The 19,416-nt window shown below is 43.6% G+C and overlaps 2 protein-coding genes across 2 annotated transcripts; both read right to left on the bottom strand.

Annotated features, from left to right (window-relative positions):
• Positions 1-1,774: 1,774 nt before the first annotated feature.
• On the bottom strand, positions 1,775-3,996 carry myog (myogenin). Its single transcript, XM_019880447.1, has 3 exons — positions 3,200-3,996; positions 2,702-2,801; positions 1,775-2,498 (listed from the first exon to the last, which is right to left on the bottom strand). Exons 1-3 carry the CDS (start codon positions 3,713-3,715, stop codon positions 2,380-2,382), a joined length of 735 nt encoding a protein of 244 aa, XP_019736006.1. The 5' UTR covers positions 3,716-3,996; the 3' UTR covers positions 1,775-2,379.
• Positions 3,997-11,277: 7,281 nt separating this feature from the next.
• mdm4 (MDM4 regulator of p53) lies at positions 11,278-19,045 on the bottom strand. The gene is made up of 11 exons (XM_019881094.1): positions 18,862-19,045; positions 18,058-18,145; positions 17,895-17,969; positions 17,461-17,594; positions 17,241-17,290; positions 16,864-16,928; positions 14,490-14,586; positions 14,239-14,399; positions 13,941-14,123; positions 13,536-13,604; positions 11,278-13,042 (listed from the first exon to the last, which is right to left on the bottom strand). Exons 2-11 carry the CDS (start codon positions 18,127-18,129, stop codon positions 12,485-12,487), a joined length of 1,464 nt encoding a protein of 487 aa, XP_019736653.1. The 5' UTR covers positions 18,130-18,145; positions 18,862-19,045; the 3' UTR covers positions 11,278-12,484.
• Positions 19,046-19,416: the final 371 nt, after the last annotated feature.

The following is a 19,416-nucleotide window of genomic DNA, read 5'->3' as shown; positions in this document are numbered from 1 at the left end:
AATTTATTCTTGACATTTGAGTCAATTTCTAGGATTAAAGACTCCTGATCTTTCGTCAAAATTTTCATAATTCCGCTCAAAACGATCCCAGAACAATGAATTTGCGAGACGAACAGGCCGCCATGAATCAGGTAAAACAATATGTTACATGCAATTTGATTGGTCCAATCGCTTGTAGTTAACCAATCGCTGGGCCGTTTATAATCGAGCTAAGACTTCCGCAACAAATAATGCCTTCAGTGATCTGATTAGTTGAAGCTTTCATACACGTCCAATCGCAGGGCTGTTTACAAACGGAAAACGGAGAGACTGTTCGGGAGAGCTCGTGAAAACTCGACGATAAGGTACCTGACCGCCCCTAAAATTTTCTCAACGGATTTAGACGATTCACAAAAATGATCAATTTAAGAAATAAAACGGCGGATTTCCGCGAATCCGCGGAAAATTGCCATGTATGGCTGACTTTGTGCGGAAAGCAGACTACAACCTGAACTGGTCGCCAGTCAGTCACAGGGCACCAAGAAAGACAAAGAACCATTCACACCCACCTCCACACCTTCAATGAGTTGGAACCGATCCCACACTGCCCGCTCACAAGTCAGGCGAGTGCACCACAACACCATCGACTTGACCATCGAACCAAAAACTGAATTGACTATGAAACACACCTCTGTCCTGGCTGCTCAGTACCAAATGGCTAAATGGACAAGTTGACGTTGATATAAAAGTCTAAGAATGGAACAGAGACAGAAATGTCATCCGTGTTGTGACAAGACTATCCTCCCAGGTCCACAGTCCATGTAGTCATTTTTTAAAATCTACATTCTTATACATGGGGTCTGTGGTTTTTGACAGTCCTGAAATATGGAATTTTGTGGTTATACTGTAGATGGTGTGTAATTGACTAGTTTGCACAGTAATTAAATTTATTTCCTGTGCTAGCATAGCTTCGTGATTGTCTACGACAGCGGTCCCCAACCTTTTTTGCCCCACGGTTTAAGGCGTGGCGGATAAAAACTGTCGTATTTTCGAAACACAATAAGAAACACGAATCATGACACGAGGAACGTCCTATCCGGCCACAACACTCTCTGGTCGTTCTGGTAACGTTTAAACGTGCATTAAGATACACCGCAAATTCAAAGTGCATGAAAAAGACGACTCACCATCGCCGTATATTACGCAGAGTGGGCTTGGTGCGTGGGAGTCTCCCGTTGAGATAAATCCGTAGGACTCCTGATACTGTCTACTAAATGTCGGCTTCTTTTTCTTGAAAGTCGTACGCTCCTCTTCTGTCTCTTGGCGGGGCCTTTTCCCCTTCCCAAAGAAACTTTCCAAACACGTTTGTTTTTCACTCATTTTGCTAGCACTTGGGTTTGAGTTTCGCGGTAACCTATCACGTGACCTAGAAGCCCGCCTTGACCTGCGTCAAGAGTGGCATACTCTAGACGGATGTAACAGAGAATCTGGTATTTTTTCAAAATAAAACAGATTCCGAAATTAATAAAACGGAAGTCATGTCGGTTATTTATTCTTTCTGTGCGGCCCGGTACCAGATAACTCACGGACCAGTACCGTTCCGAGGGCCGGGGCTTGGAGACCACTGGTCTACGATGCAGTAGACAGTTCAAGTTTTATGATAGGAGCAGTTTGACCCCGAAACAAATTTTCCTATGTCTTATTGAGATTCTCTATGTATTTTGTTTTAATTCAGAGCAAAAACAGACCATGTTTGGCCTTCGGAGTTCTACTGTATCAATAAATACTGCAGTTGTTGTATTCAAAATGGTCTTTATTGCAAGGACTGGTCAGGAAATATCACATTTCCAAACATCTACAAATACACAACAATCTTAGTTATAAAAGTCAAAAATAAGTTAAAAAAAATACAAAATAAACTAGCAAAACCACTCTGTAAAAAAAGGGAACGTATTTACATTACTAGCATTTGTAACCAGTTTTAACATTAAGCAATCTTGGTCAAAACTGCCATGGTACATGTTGGCCCCACAAATAAACTCCTGGTTCTTTGTTTGCATAAAAACACACACAAAACAATAATGAAAGGTCAGGGAAAGGTTTCGAAAAGAGGAAAGCTTAAATTAAGTCAGGAGAAAAACCAGGCCTTGTTCATGCAAAGTCATTTCAACTGCGAGCTTCCGACTGACTCTTTGGCCTGTGGCTTAAGGCAGTGAATCAAGGAAATAAGGCCAAAGGTGGAATTCATTTTGTCGAGCAGACCCTTTGAAATATTAGTTACCGTCAAGGTGGATTGTGATTTAAATATGAAAATAACAGCCTGCTTTTTTTCAATCATCTCGTCGCTTTGTCTCTGAGGCACAGTGTTCTTCTTCCTCTGGGTCCGCTCGGTGGAAGTTCTTATTTAGGAATGTCCACAGGAAAGGTCACTGCTCCGTTTGCTGCGGCCATGCCCTCCACGATGGAGCTCAGGGTCTGTATGGTGGCCTGCTCTGGAGAATCGGCGGCACTCAGAAGCTCTGCAGAAAGTCAAGCATGATGTGAGTAAGCATTTGTCGAAGTTCTGGAGGCCCCCATATGAGAAAGACCTGTTCTGAAGCCATCTGTGTGTGTGTGTGTGTGTGTGTGTGTGTGTGTGTGTGTGTGTGTGTGTGTGTGTGTGTGTGTGTGTGTGTGTGCGTGCGCGTGTGTGTGTGTGTGTGTTGGCGTGAAGTGGACTCACCCTCGCCGCTGTAACTTTGCGTGCACTGCTCCGGGGTACTACTCCACTCGGGGCTACTGCAGCAGGTGCTGCCCGAACTGGGCTCACTTGACGACGACACCTGTTGCCATGGAGATGGGCACAAGCAGAAGTCGCTGTCAGTCAAAGTGTGATGACACAGCGCACCAATACAGAAACACTGGAGCTGCACACACACACACACACACACACACACACACACACACACACACACACACACACACACACACACACAGACACTAGACCCCACACGAAGGCAAATGCTGATGATGAGTTTAACATTTAGAAAAAAAAAAATTAGCTACTGTAAAATTTCATGAGCTTCGAAAACATCCTCTCATCATGCGTCGAGACAACAATTGAAAGTTGTTGTGTTGATCCTGTTCTAAAATCTTCCATTACGTCACAGTTGAACGGCATCCTCATCCTTCACTTTATGGCTCCGATTGGATCTTAACATTCCCTTTTCACGCTACTCACTCGAGGCTGGTTCTGTCCGGCCCGGTAGTGCCCCATCTCAGTGTCCTGCTGGTTGAAGGAGGACACCAGGGCCTGCAGCCTCTCAATGTATTGGATGGCGCTCCTCAAGATCTCCACCTTGGGCAGCCTCTGGTTGGGGTTCATCAGGGTGCTCCTCTTCAAAGCGTCAAAAGCCTCGTTGACCTTTTTCAGGCGTCTCTTTTCCCTCAGCGTGGCCGCTCTCCTGCGGTCCATGGTCACCGTCTTACGTTTGCACAGCTTGCAGGCCCATGGCAGGCACTGTCCCGGGCAGTGGGGCTCGGAGTGGGGCGACAGGCCGGACGGTGAGGGTTTGTCCTCGGGCGGAATCACCCCGACGCCTCCGGAGAGAGTCCCACACAAGCCCATGACGGAGTTCTTGTCCTGATAGCCGGCTTGGTCGTACGCCCCGGGCAGACGAGTGGGGAAGTAGTTATCCCCTCCTTCGTAAAAGCGTTGATCTGGGAAGAAGTAAGGGTTGGTCTCGAAAAGCTCCATATTGGACAACGTTTTGGTGCGCGAGTCGACAAGGATCCCTGGCTTCCCTTGGAACCGCTCTAGCTAGTGTACGTGGTGTTCGGGTCCTGCGCCTGGAGCGTGTGTGTCGGAGTGTACGCGTGCGTGCGCGCCTGCCTTCGTCCTTGGCCTGTGTTTGTGATGAGTGGAAGACGTGTGGGGAACAACTGGTGTGGAGCAACTGTAGGCTGGCATTTAAACCCCTCTGCCTGCTGCAGGATCACCGGGTTAAATTTAGCACGAGCCCCCAGAAACCTGACACGACGTTTAGCTGTTGCTGCACATCTATGCTTCATATCTCAGTCGGGCCCTGATCTCTGGAGCTTTCGAGGCCCGTGCGCGTATGTGTGTGTGTGTGTGTGTGTGTGTGTGTGTGTGTGTGTGTGTGTGTGCGTCAAGTGGGGGTCTTTTTGCTTGCGTGCGTCTCAAGAGCCCAACATATGATCGAGTTGCTGGGGAAATGGGAAAGACAACCGCGCATCAAAGATGTCCGTCCTAATGAGCTAATCCCGGCCCCTCGTCTCCATCAATGACACTAAACATAAAGTCCTCCACAATAGGGGCGCCGAGTTGGGGATGTGGACAGTTTGGAGGCAGCTGTCACTTGTTCCACTGATATGCAATGACAAAAAGTTGTTTGGCTCATGAGTTGTTGATGCAGAGGAAATGAGGCAGAGGATTGACGTTTACCTAAAACTAGGTCACAAATTAATTCTTCACTTTGTGCCGGAACGTCGGAATGATTGACCTGGTTAGCACGGAATAGATCGTTTCAATGATGTCTGTTCATGATGAGTGCCAGGTTACTTCTGGGTGGCCGAAAACTGACTGACGGCCGCTGCTCTGAACTGAAACCAATGACAAAAGCTATAAAATTACAGTCATATCACCTGAACGTGTGGAGTAAGGACGATGAATCCAGTGGATCTCATCAATCGTTGAACAGAGAGAATCACAAGACCATATAAAAGCGGAGAGGCTACTTCTAAAGGGATGAACTGAAATCCAAACCTGCGTCATCAGGTCCGCATTTTCGTTCAGATACAGTATGACTACAACGTTTTACTCGGCTCTCTTTGCGTCATTTCACAAATAATGATAATAACAGCTAGCCTGCTTGCTATCCATTTCGCCATCAAAAGTCTCTTCCAATAATCCGAGCAAAGGAAAAGTCAATTTTTTAGCTGTTCCCCGAATGATCGTTAAACATGTCTTTCCACCACGTCTATTTTTTAATCATGTCACATCTTTTTTTCAACAGACAAGACACACCGTCGATCGATGGGGGAAGAAAAGAAGACAAAAATTATAATTCAAGTCATTTATTTAGCCTGTTTTTTTTTCAATTACTCAGCCTTGGTCTCATCACATGTCAAGGTTTTGGTGTTTTCTGAAAAAGCTCAGATGAAAACGAATGAAAACTAAAACTATACTTTATTCCACAATACTTAATGACCTTTTTTAAAAAAAATTGCACATGACCACCACTCCTCCATACATATGTATTCTAAAAAAGTAAAACTAATCATAAAACTAACAAAACAAACAAAAACAGTGAAGTAAAATGAAGCATTTTCAGGGGGGGAAAAAATCAACACGATGACTAGTGTTGATTTTTGAACTGAACACTCTGAGCAAAAAATAATTCAAACGAACCGAATTTAAAAAAAACAAAAGCCAAAACAAAATAAAAACTACCAATCATGAAAATTCCAACAATGCATAACCCTATCCCGAAGTATGTGTGACCTCATGGTCAAAAGGTCATCCACGGACAACGTTAAACCACATAAAAATGTCTTTAGGTCTTGCTTTTGCTCGCTGAGTGTGATGCTGAAGTGACCTTGCAAGAATCAGACAAGCCTGTACAAGAACCGGCAGAGCTCAACGTGGAGTTGTCACCGTCTCCTCTTACTCCAGAGGATCCGGGAACAGTGATGAAATGAACATGCAGCGGTGGAAATGTTCTTCCTTGTTCTGACCTCCTCCTGCCACCATCATCTGTTAATCCTTCCAGGAGATGTCGCACCTCATGGCTCACCGGCTAATTCAGACCCGCTTCCGCTGGCCATGGACACACACGGCCAAAACACACACACACACTTTCTCGGAGAGTGAACTGATTACTATTGTCGGAGGTGACTCAGCCTTTTCTAGTTCATACAGAGCAATGATTCGTAGACTATACGTCTACAGTGGTACCTCTACTTACGAATGTCTCTTCATACGAAATTTTCAAGTTACAAAACGCCTCAACAGGTAAATATTGCCTCTTGTTCCAAAAGAAATTTCAAGATACGAAAGGTAAAAATACAATATGGGCTGCTAGTCGCAGCTCCGAGTTTCCAGAACACAACATACCTATAGCTGCTCTGCCATTGGCTATTACCGAGCATCATCCTGGCATCCCATTGGCCAACGAACTATAATAAAGGTACATTCAACACGTCATTTTTTTTTTTCAGTGTACCCTTCAAATCTGTACTGCTCTTGCTAGGGCTGGTCAAATAACATTATAGCACTCATTCTTATATTTACCATTCATTGAATATTACAATGAAAATCTATTGATTGTATTAGGTGTGAAATCGTTAAGCCCCAGTGGTGAATAAAACGATGGCAGTCTGTGGCGTAAAATGACAAGCAAAAGTTGTAGCATTCTAGCGGCTCGTGTTCTCATCTGGTTCAGGCTCGAGGCTGAGCTGCAGTGGCCTGTCAGGTTAATCTATGATGGATGGGCACTGATGGTGGAGGGAGCACAAAGACGCCTGTGTTGGTCCCGGGGTCCAACAGGAGTCTCAGTCACTCATACGTGTCTCGCATCTTAACCCATTGTCAGCACAACTACGGACGTGTGTGCGTGTGCTTTGGTGCGTCGGGTCAGTACACTTGTGCCTTTTGCAGGGATGAATCCCTCCTCAGCAATTTTCACCTGAACACAACAATCAATCGGAGCCGAGGTGCCGGTTGGTGTTTACTTGCTGTTTACTTTGCACACAGTAAATGAATCAAACCATCCAAAAGGAGATTTAAATTTCCATTTCACCATTGAAATAAATGGGACTGTCATTACCGGTAATCATTAAGGTGTGTGTGTGTGTGTGTGTGTGTGTGTGGGGGTGTGTGTGTGTGTGTGTGTGTGTGTTTGTGTGGTGGGGGGTGGGTGGGGCTGCCAGGGATTGCCCTGTCACTGGCAACACTGTTCCACCTCTCTTCAGTGACAAGAAGCAGCACATTGCAGAACAGCTGAGCAGGAGGATGGCAGAGGGAGGAAAGGGGAAGTATTAGTCCCCATCAATCACCAAACCACGCCCCCTGACCCCCCGCCCTCCCTATTCCGACCCCCAGGTTAGCCTCCAGATCTTCGCTGACCTGCATGCCTGTCATGTGAGCACGGTCAGGAAATCTCATGCATGTAAGTGGAGAGTAAAATAACAAAACGGTGGGAGTGCTGATTAAAGGTGGATAAAACCTTAATATACTGTCGCCACTCACAAGACTGGAATAGACGAAGGCCTCGTTTGTTCAATTACTCTGACGGAAAATATCCAGAATGTTGCGGAAACACATTCTTTTGGATAGATGCAACCATGGTGAGCTTGTATCAGAATGATGGCGAGGGAAAAATAGAGAGAAGGAAAACAACAACTCATGATCCAAAGCATACCACACCATGGGCCTGATTTACTCAAGGTTTGCACGTGAAAATATAGGCGCAAACTTAACTGCTCATGCAAAAAGATGTTGAAAGTGATCTACTTACCAAAGTTGATTTTGCTTCGTTAAACATAGTGATGGCGTTTTTCTGAAAGAAGGATATTTACCCATGTTTAGCACAGGTTCAATTTGAGTAGATTTCTAGCTTTCAGCTTCAAAATGTTCTTCCTATTCCCATGTGCTTGACAGGAGTGTTTTGTAAACAGAGGATTATTTGGACAGGGTTCTTCTGTTAATGGCATTTTCGTAATTATGCGTGAAAATGTCGCCTGCTACATTAGCTTCTCGTAAGTGCCGCTTGTTAGCTAGCTGGCATTCATGTGGGTACCATATAATTGTCACTAGTTTTCAAAAGATAAAGTGCCATATTGTTGGCATACTAATGTGTGTGTGTGTGTGTGTGTGTGTGTGTGTGTGTGTGTGTGTGTGTGTAATGTTTTATATGTTGGGGTTTTTATGCTACTTTTTGCCCTCTTCAGGGTCACTGGGAAGCTGACACGTACAGTAGATCACATCGCGCAAATTTTTCCCTTTCAGGTCACAATGACCTGATGACACAGACAAAGCCGGAGCTGATTCCTGCGCGTCTCCGCTCTGGCGACCCAGTATTTGTGTTGAGTAAAGGCTCCTTACATAAGTCGTCCCATTTGACCGATGTCTAAAAGAGACGCGGATCTACTATGACTCGGTTAATCATAGGGAGAATACTCCCATTCATTCCCTTTTCGAATGAAGTGGCCCACCTGTGTTTTCGCAGGGCTCTGGAGGCCTGGAGAAAGCTTTCTAAGTCAGGGAGGAAACAGTAGTTGTGTAGCCCGGGCCATGCTGCTGCTCACTGGCGCTTTTATCGCGCAGTAATCCCGACAACAAACAGAACGGTCGGCATGTGCATGTGCAGCTGTCGCCGTCTTAGTGCAAATGGTGTCAGGTTAAGTCACAGGAATGGACGCCGGACCATCCACTGCCCTTCCCTTCTCTGGCATGCCGCTCGCTACGAGGCGTCAGCACATAGGAAGGAAACAAACCCACGTACGCACACAAACACAAACACGCAGTTGCATTCGTAACCCACTTCCCACAAACATGCTTCGCAGCTCATGCATAGCACAAAGGTTTATGCAAACAACCTGATATTCAAAGTTGGTCCAATCATCATCTCCATTAACATCACACATTCATGATATAATGACACAAATGACTTCTCTCTATTTTTTTTTTTTTATGACAAAAATACAGGACACAAAAAAAAATTCTTAAAGTTACTTTAAATTTACTTCAATTTTGTGTCACTCATATTTTGCCTGATAGCACAAAAGAGAAAAGTCGACCAATCGACAGCTCATAGTGTGCAAAATTGGGGAATTGTAGTGTATACACCAATTTAGAGTCTTCAATGACTCTAACATGCATGTTTTTGAAATGTGAATGAAAGTTAGAGTACCCGGAGAAAAGCCACGCATACATGGCGACAAGAAAAGCCAGAATGGAGACCCAGAACTTTTCGACTGTGAGGCACACGTGCTAACCACTAATTCACCATGCTGTCACCTGTTTATATCATGATTTATGAATCATAAACCACAGTACCCATAACCACACTATACAAGATCACCAAAAAATGTTCAAACTATTTTGAAAAACTCCCTCTTTTTGTGCTTTATCCTGCATTCCCTTCTATTTTTTTTTTGTCTGATTCCACTGACCTTCTCCCATGTCAGCAGGGGGGACAAATTTAGCGGCCTGGTTTCTGGAGCGACAAAATAATCTAACACAACAGAGGGAAGGTGTGTGTGTGTGTGTGCGCGTGTGTGTGTGTGTGTGTGTGTGTGCGTGTGTGTGTGTGTGTGTGTGTGTGTCTGTTTACTACCACTTCTAATATAAGAAGAACAAGAACAATAATAATGGTAGTTATAATGACCATAATAATAATCAGTAGGAAAGTGTCATTCTGCAACACTGAAGCTGCATCAGCACAAATAATTATTCGAAAACAACAACAACAATTTTTCATAAAGCTCTTATATTTGAGGTCATTAGGCCAATGATTCCCACCCACTGTGCAGCACCGAGGTGCGCCGCAGGAAGCTGTCCACTTCAATTTCATTCGTCCACAAATAGGTTATTTACGACAAAGAAGAGATCTTTGTTCAACAATCTATGCCAGCGATGCAGAGTGACTGGAAAAACCATTGGAGATTTTTCCATGAGATGGAAGAAGGGATGTGATTGACATGCGCATCCACTTTAAAGTGACATTTTTTGTTTGGTGGCGGGCTGTGGAATTTTTTTCTCATGTAAAATATATGCATTGAATCAAGAAAGGTTGGCAAAGTGTCTGGTTAGTTTATACATAAAAATATGTACATATCTCTGTTATATAGTAAAACATTTGAAAATTAGTTTTTTGTTTCCTTCATGAAACTGATATTTTCATATTTTATATTAAAATAAATGTGTATACTGCATGTATTGGTATTATCCGACTTTCAAGACCTACTGCATGTATATAAAGAGCAAGAATTAGTCAACCCAATGAAAACTTTCCCTCCTGGAAGTTTATGGAACGAGAATGTGCAAAGTTATTCTGGGATGTTGGAACGGAGGTAGTGTGGCTATGGAATCATCCAGAATCCCCCCCCCCCCACCACCCACTCAGACTCTCCCACTCCCCGGGCGGTGCCATTCTGCAAATTGCCAAGCGGTAATGGGTGCCAAGTCACTTGTGGCGCGCCATTCTTCTTGAATGCCGTGTGACATGTTTGACAGCGTGGACAAATCAGTCAGAATGACACGCAGTATGGGTGGGGGACATTGTTATGTCTGACGGCTAAGTCATGTTCATGTGGAATTGAGGTGGGGGTCGGGGGCGGGGGATGGACAGCAACACCTCCACACCCTGATAGGTGTTGTTTGGTCTTTCTTCTCGATGTACAGTAGTTGTTAAATCAGAGTACAAGGTTTTTTGGGAAAAAAAAATTGACCTTATTTGGACAGGGTGAGGGGGTTGGGTTCGTGGTTAGGGGTTATGGGTAGGGTTGAGTTAGTCGCTAACTCAACCCTACCCATAACCCCTAACCACGAAAATCACTAACCGTTAGTGCTAGGGTTGGGGGAGTTAGAGTTAGGGTTGGGTTACTGTTGGGTTAGGTTTAGGAGTTAATGTTATGTTTAGGGTAGGGATTAGGGGTTGGGTTAGGGTTAGGATGGTTAGGTTTAGTGATTGGGTTAGTGCTAGGGTTGGAGTGGCTAGAGTTAGGGTTGGGTTGGGTTACTGTTGGGTTAGGGTCAATGTTGGGTTAGGGGTTAGCATTATGTTTTGGGAGGTTATGAGGTTAGGTTTAGGGATTGGGTTAGGTGAAGTAAATGGATAAGGTTCGGTTAAGGTTAGGGTTAAGGTTGGATTAGGGTTAGTGTTAGGGGTTAGGGTTCGGGTCAGGGTTTAGTTCATTGATGTGTGACTACCCGACAAATGTGTCCAATTTAAAAACCAAACTTTGCTCTTGAGCCAGTGACGTGCAAACACCATTGGAGCCCCGCAAACATAAATGCTAATGAGGTGGAGGAGTTGCAGATCGAGTAATTTTGTTTGACATTTGACTGGTTTATTGCCCAGCACAAGACATTTGGTTGCTCATTTAAATATTTCTGTTGCCTTGTAAGACACCACAAGCCCTCAGGTGGATAACCGCCTTCCCCCTCACACCACCTCCTCGAACCCAAGTTTGCCACCACTGTAAACAAGGCTGGCCATCTCAATAATGTTATATAACAATTGTTTGTGACTATTATAGTTTCAAAGTGAACACACTTCACACAGCAAGCATTGCTAGAGGTTTGCAAATATGTTTATTTGGTCAGAGAGACAACACAGCAAGCCACTTTCATATTTGTGTATTATAAACGCAAAGCTCATGTCGCTCTCCCGTGCTTTCGTTATGATGATCTAGTGGTCATTACAACAGACATGCATCCATCTACATTTGCTTTATGTTAGTGCTAATGTACAGCTTGTCACCACCACCACCACCACGCAGGACTTATCACCCCCTACAGGCAGAGAAATAAAGCGCAGGCAAAGAGCCATCAAATAACTTCACTGAAGCCTGGTGACATCTGTACAGCTTTTGTAGAAGGCTTGACATCATCACTCAAAAAGTAATGTAAGTGTGCGGTTGTATATTACAATCTTGCAAATAATGCAAAAGCATGGAAACAAAATCTGCTAATACTAATGGAAAATGATCACATGGCAGTGAAAAGCTCGAATCAAGCCTCAACCTCCCTTTCGGCCTTTTTATTCGCGACAATTCATATACATTTAGCCTACTTGAGATGTAACTTTTGATGCTCTTTAACAGAACAAGTGCAGGCTTTTACTTCAATTTAAAACGATCATAAATAAATTAAATACATTCTCACTTTATTGGAGGGCTGGTCAAATTAGGCCCCCTTGAGAGAAAACGTTAAAATGCGTCGCATTGCTGTCACTTTATAAATATTCCTTTGCCCTCCAAAAAGTACACCAATGACTGCAGCGCAGTGCTGATATCAATTTGAGCAATTAGACATTAATTGAGCATTCCTAATTTACATACAAAGGGAGAGCTGAGGCAGATGATTGTAATAAGAGCATTGTGGTTTCATTCTTCAGCCTGGTCGTATCCCTGACCCACACAACACATTCAAAACAAAACGCATAGTTAAAAAAAAAAAAAAAAGTCATGTAGATTCTTCTTCATAGAGGCTGAAATCAATCGATAGGGAAAACCAAACATGACCACCCCCCCCAAAAAAACAACTAATTTTTCAGACAGCACCATTCAATGGATCTCATCATTTTACAACAAGGGCACAAAAAATCTGCACATCAACTCTCATAAATAAATATATCTCTCAGCTCTTATTGATCCCTTGTGAGAACGTGGCACCAAACAAAATACGGCTCCGTCCATCCTTCAGAGGCGCCAAAGTGCTAAAATGAGATGTTGCTAAACATACACAAGAGTGCATGCAAATGAGTGAGCCGCTGGGATTCTACACAACGAATATCTTTACAACTTTCTGGATAATCTGTCCACATCCCGGGCAAGGAGCCTGGAATTTGTGGAGCCTCCTGGCACACGGGAAGCAGGTGAGGAGATGGGCCGTGCGTCCGTGGATTATGTTGCCATTGCGGGGTCGAACCCGACACAGCTTGCACGGCTCCAGCAAGGCCTCCGGTTGGCATTCAACCTCAACCTCCATGCCCAGACTCTCCTGACTCTCCCCGCCCGACGCCTGCCCGTCCTTGGGGCCGGCGTGGCGTCGGGACGCGGGGGCGGGTGGCAGCGGCCGGTCGGCGGTGGAGTGGGAGGGCAGGATGACCGGGTCAGAAACGGTGCGGCTGCAGTCGGGGACGTCGATGCCCGCGTCGCTGTCGTCGTCCTCGTGGTGCGCGCTCAGGGAGCCGAACGCCGGGATGTCGGGGACGGAGAGGGAGTGGGCGAGTCGGGGCACGTCTTTGTACCAGTTCCTACGCAGGGCCCAGCAGCGGACGCAATACCGCTGCAGAGGAGAGTTGTACTTCCTGCATTCGCTGCATTGCCACGCATCCTGGCAAGGAGAGTCCAGTCCGGGGTCATCATAGTTTGGGATTTTCATTATAGCTGTCTTTATTTATTTTTCAGGTAATTTTAATTCGTTTTTCTTCGTTGATATATATTTTTTCAACAATGCTTCGTTTTGCTTTAGATTATCATTAGTTTTGGTGTTTTTTTTTAACTCATTTAATGCCAAATTTGTAAAAATATGGTGTGTTTTTCAATCAAAAATAAATAAAGGGCTTTGCAAACCTCCTCAGTCAGTATCGAGGCTGTGGGAATTATTTCAGTATGTTAAATCTCACTCACACACACACACACACACACACACACACACACACACACACACACACACACACACACACAGACACAGACACACGCACGCACACCAACACACAAAATGTTTTTTTCTTTTCAATTTTAGTTCATGAGTTTTTGTGAAGATAAAAGTCAGTCGAAATGACGCTCGAGACAAGGGGAAGAGACAAGAAAGCATTTCTACAAACCTGTGTGGAGATCTCGGTGTCTGTGTCATCACTGAGACACTGAGAATCTTCGTCTGGCTCCTCCTGCATCTGAACACAAACAATCACACCAATTTATTTGCAAAGACCACCTATTGTAAATTCCATCATTATTGACGTAGCGAGTACAGTGGTATCTGGCGACAACTTGAATTCAATCTTTTCGCACTGAAATGCCATTAATCCATACCAGTCTGCTTTAATAGATTATGAAATAACATAACCCTCCCACGGACTTAAAACAAATTTAGATTGAGTAAGACGCAGTTGCTATGTGTGTATCGAAGATGTAATTACGCATCATGTCACTGATAACCTCTCGCAACTTGGCCAGCTTGACCAAATGGCAAATTCAATGAGGATAAAAACCCCTTTAACGTCGCTTACCTCTCGATCCGTCTTCTCCTCCTTTCCCCCTCCATCCTCCTCATCGAGCGGCGCATCTCCTTCGCCGGCGCTTCTCTCTTCCAGCGCAGCCTCCTTCATCTCCACGCTCACTTGCTCACTTTCGCCCTCCGTCAAGAACCACAGGTCGTCCGTGGTGTCCGACACGATGGCCGTGTCCTCCTCCTGTGCAGGAGACAGCTGACACGTCAGTCAGACCGACGACCGTTTGTTGCTCTTCAAAAACGCAGTCGAAAACAATGACAAAAAGAAGCAAAAGTGACACGGGTGGGGCTCTCACTTGGTTGGTGTGAATATCAGTGGACCCGTTGCTCCTGCGGCTGTAGTTACTGCGGAGATTGCCCAAAAACCACCAGGGCAAGCCAGAGAGGTCCCAGTCATCAAGAGTGACATCTAATTTGGGTCGTTTGCAGGCAGAGCGTGGCAAACCTTCAAGGGAGTCTTGAATAGGTTGAAAAAAGTAAATAAATCCGTTTTCGAGCTTTGAACTGTATACAAGTATGGTCCTGAGCGCACAAACTGTTTGTTTACCGTCATCAGGCTCTCGAGGTCTTCTCTGGGAACAGGTCGGCAGGGGAGGCCTGTCACTGGCAGCCTCCAGTCCCGCTTTGACCACACCCCCAAAAATCTACAGTGGGAAGAAAAAAATATTAGACCACATAGCTGCAACTGGTTTACTTGGAGGATTCGCAGCTCCTTGTCAAGATGGCCTCTTGTTTATGGGGCCCGTGGAAACATTGAGGGTGGGGGGCACACGCACTTGTGGATGAATGAAAGAAAGCAGAATAAAAGAAAAACAGCTATTTAATTTACCTACATGCAAAGGCTATTGACCACTTACAGCCACGGATCTCTCTCTCTCTCTTTTTTTTTTTCATAATGAAGTATGAGAGCCATACGGAAATAATTTATTCATGACACAGAGACACACTAAAAGAATAAAGTTGCAATTTTATGAGGATTGTAACTTTTTTTCCAAGAGTTAAAAAAAACATTACCGTTAAGTCACATTTTTGAGGGGAAGTGAAACGATATTTGAGAAGTTACACAAAGATGAGCCATTGAAACAATCTCATCAGGTTGTAGCTTTCCCAAAGTATGAAACAGTGTTTTCAAATTATTATCACTATCGGGACTTGGAAGCGGTTGGGTAAACATTTGTCTCTGCTCTGGCCACTTCAGATGGAGGCTTGACATGTGTTTGGACGCCCCCCTCCCCATTAAATTTAGACTTTAATCTTCAAATCATATGCTCTTTTACCCCCCCCCCCCCAAATTACAGTGTATAAATCTAATATGACTTTTATCCCTTGACGTGACTTTAGTTTAGTTTTAGGCAGAGTAGTGCCTAACCACAAGCGAGAGTACATATTCATAAACTTGACTTCATAGGAATCACATATGTAAATGTTACCGGTAACTCGACAATTTTCAAACGTGAATGACATACATATACACTTAAATACGCATGGCAGGGACAGCATTAGGTTCTAATCTGCAAGCAATAAAACAGCCATTATTCTGTGATCAACCATCATGCCTGGTTAAAAACAAACATTCCAAAGGAGTCGAAAAGGTAAGGATAGGCTGATAATGTTAGCTTGACAGTTTCCAAAGAGGAAATGAGAGAGAGAAAAAAATGCATGAATAGAGGGACAAGAGAAAGGGGGGGGGTGTTCTAATTTGGCCAATTTCTGATTGAGAGCTGCGACCCTCCATTGTGAAGCAGAGAAGAGAACTCTGAGACAGACAGAGACAGTGACTCTGTCCCCCCATCCAGAGTGGAGCCGGTGGGGCGCACCACAGAGGCGGGCCCTTCCACCAAACCAGACCGAGGATGGGGCTGTACAGAGACGGTGCCACTCTGTACAAAAAAAGGACACCAACGAAGATAGCAGCCCCTACCGCCTCATCTCACTACACACCATCTGACAGGGAAATTAGAATATTCTCTTCGCCACCTAAATTCATGCCTGTGGTGAATTTTGAGAGGTAACACTCCCTTTTTATTTGGTTTTAATTTGGGTGATACTTTATACTTATTGTCATTGTCGTGGCAGAAACCTCATCTGCCCAATATGGTCGATTGGATATTTTTTCACAAATTTAAACTTAAGGCCAAAGATGAGGCCATGCAATTTGTCTACATTTTCAGTCGACATCAGGTGGCAGTACAGAACAAAATGGCAGCGTCCCAAATTGGACAAAAAAACACATCGCAAAGAATTTATTTTTAATATATTATTATTAATGTATTTACTTTACTTGACTGCTTTAATTAAATTAGCAACTTTTTTTGCAAATTAGCATGATTATGGGGGAGGTGATGGGTTAATGTCGATGTATGACATCATGACAACTTGTTTGGCAACTCAAACAAGATGCCTCCCTCCCCCCTCCCAAACAGTCATGGTTTTGAAAATGAGGATTCTGCCCAAGGTCCTTCTTGATGCATTATCATTCGTAGCCCACGAGGCAAAAACTATCCAAAGCAGTCCTAGCAAACATGCTGCACACTTTAACATTTGGGTTTAAAAACGTGTTTAAAATGAAGACTCTACTCAAATGGAGTGAAAGTAAAGTCAAAATAAAAAGGAAGCTGCTATTTGCTTTGGTTATGAATAGTTAACTCGTCTATCAACTGTCAGTTTTCCAAGCAGAGCTGGTCGAGCTGAACGGCAATATCTGCGACTGATACAGCAACTCAGAGTTCAAATATATTCCCAGGAACTTTTCCTAGTCAGAGGTTATGAATTACAAACTTTATTGCAATGCAGCAAAAAAAAAAAAAGCCTCAATCACTCTTGTCAGTATAACAAATTTGTACCCAGGTTGCTAGTTGTGTGTAGTGAGGGGAGAAAGGTTTGGGGCTCCGTTTCTTCGAAGCACCATGTTTCAGTTTTACCTGACCACGATCTTCCACTCCGCCCTCAACACACTCACGGCCCACAGAAAGATTCTCTGCAGCGTCTGCATTTCAGATAAGACACAGTAACAGAAACAAGAACACCACACTCTCTCACTCAGGCCTTCGTTTTGTTGATGTGTAACAACGGCTTGAAATGTTGTTTATTCTTCTGCCCTGACCCTCACAAGACACACATCCATCACAAACACACTCTTAAGACTATGTGGGAATATGGCTGTAAAATAACCATAATAGTCCACAGGATCTAAACTTTGCATCATTTGAAATATTGAGTTAAAATTCAGAGCAAAAGGAAAAAGACATCATCAATAAGACAATCAGAGATCAGTATTTGACATTTCTGCGTCGCTTACCAGCACTATCGAGTATGACGACATATTTCTTGAGCATTTCATACACCGGGCTGTTAAAAAAACAAACAAAAAAAAAAAAAAACAAAAAAAAAAAAAAACAAAAAAAAAAAAAAACAAAAAAAAAAAAAAACAAAAAAAAAAAAAACAGAAAAGCCACAATAATTAGGTCAAAATACATATTTACAAATGGCTATGTTTTGAACAATATGTTGGTGTGCACCTTGGGTTCTTCACAGAGAAGCTCTCCACTTCCAGCAGCTCTCCCAATGGGTCATCCTGGCAATGGACAATGTGCTGCCTTTGTTTATCGTAGAGCTGCTTTCCCAAAATGTACTGGCCCAAGTAGTGCATTACCTACACAAACACCAAAACATTACACAACCACACATGCAGGTACAGTGGAAACTCACTTCTCAGATGCTGTAACACTCAAAAAAAGTCAAGTTTTACCAAAACGTGTTGCGAAAATAACGGCTTTCAGTGTCATCCAACTGATATTTCGATGTATAACTACTATATGTATCACCACGGAGTGTGTTCGAGTTTGGAGGTGCCCCTTCTTGGTCACCTTGTATGAGTAAATTGTATTTAATAGTTGGGATTTGAGCTACCCCCACCACTTTAACATGTTGAACATTTCACTTGACAGCTAACCTCTTTAAGTGTGAAGACGTCCTCCTGGGCTCCAGCAATGCGCAGTATTTGCAAGAGGGGAGCTTTGGGTTGAACCTGGAATTATATTTATATATAATTATGTATGTGTAAAAAGTAAACAGGGATTTTACAAAAAAAAAATGATGTTGTAGATCCAATGTACCTGATTTCCTTCTCCAGGCAGTGCCCTGCATGGTGTGCCAGAGGCGGAAGCCTGGGCCGATAGGGAGCTCATAGTCAACTCTGAATCACTGAACAATTGAAAATTGGGTAGGCGTTAGCACGTTGATTTACGTCATGCACAGGAGGTCAACTCACTCACAAAAATGTACAGTCTCTTATTACAAACGCAAATGAACAGACTCTGGAAATTATTACAACACAGGCGTTGATATTATTACTTAACACAACTCTACTGTATATGAGAACCATTAGTTACATGCAGCTCATCAAGACGAGACTTGATTTCTTGTCATATTCCCGCTGTTGATGTCCAGTATAAACGAAATACACAAATGCCACGTAATTACACTATTTGAGAGACACTGGGCGCAAAGAAAAAAAACATGGGTTAAGATATCTCAGTTTCATTTTTAGCTTTTCTAAATTACAAAGAGACTTTGTTGACGATCGCCCCTTTTCCTCAGAGAACAAATACAAGACATAATGAAAAAGCGGCTGCATATTAAAAGCCAATAACATTAACAATGGCAGTTGCAGACATGCAGCGGTAACGTTAAACAAGTGCACCCGATTTTTCGTGCGACATATGAAAAAAAATACTCAGCAAATCACAAAATGCAAGTTAAAAACCATAGCTAGCTATTGTTGCGAAGCTAGAGCAGCGTCATTTTTGACTGGTTAACAATCTGCCAAACGTTACTAGTTTGCGTGTCATTAATGTAGCTAACATTTAGCCTTCTGTCTCCTTTCCTGAATAAATACGTATGTTCAAAAATGATCTCACCCGAATTAACTGGCATCACTTTAACGCCGTTACTTTGCTCCATAGGTGTTGTTGATTTTCGACGCAAATTGACATTTTGGGGTTAAAATGGCCCGAATTCTGTGTTTTAGACGCTAGCTAGGTGGAAGCTAATCAGTTAGCCTAACTGCATTTCAAAGGGAACGAGATTTCGACAAGAACTGTTGCGGTGAGGCAGTAGCGCCGCCTGGTGTTCAGGAGACACAATTTTGGTCCGTTCTCAAACAGCGTTCTGTAGCGGCACGCTTGGGCTGTTATGCGGCTCGCAAATGGAATAACTTCCAACAAGTCAATCCTGTCACAAATGTAAATGCTACCAAATTAAAAACTACACTATGGAGCCCCATATCTTGGAGTAAGGTCTTGGTAAGCTTTTTTAAATTGTCCAAAATGTTCTTGCAATGTACGTTATTTTAGTAATCTGCTTTTCATTTCTTTACTTTGCTTTTAAATGGATTTAATTCGTTGTTTGGAAATGCTTTTAAATGTTACCCTTTTAAATATGTGAAGCACATTTGAGTTGGACCCCGCCCGGAA

The sequence above is a fragment of the Hippocampus comes genome, unplaced genomic scaffold (assembly GCF_001891065.2).
Source record: "Hippocampus comes isolate QL1 unplaced genomic scaffold, H_comes_QL1_v1.1 scaffold68, whole genome shotgun sequence".
In the NCBI taxonomy this organism is placed as follows: domain Eukaryota; kingdom Metazoa; phylum Chordata; class Actinopteri; order Syngnathiformes; family Syngnathidae; genus Hippocampus; species Hippocampus comes.
The sequence above is the reverse complement of the archived record's forward strand: the minus strand, read 5'-3'. Positions and strand labels throughout refer to the sequence as shown.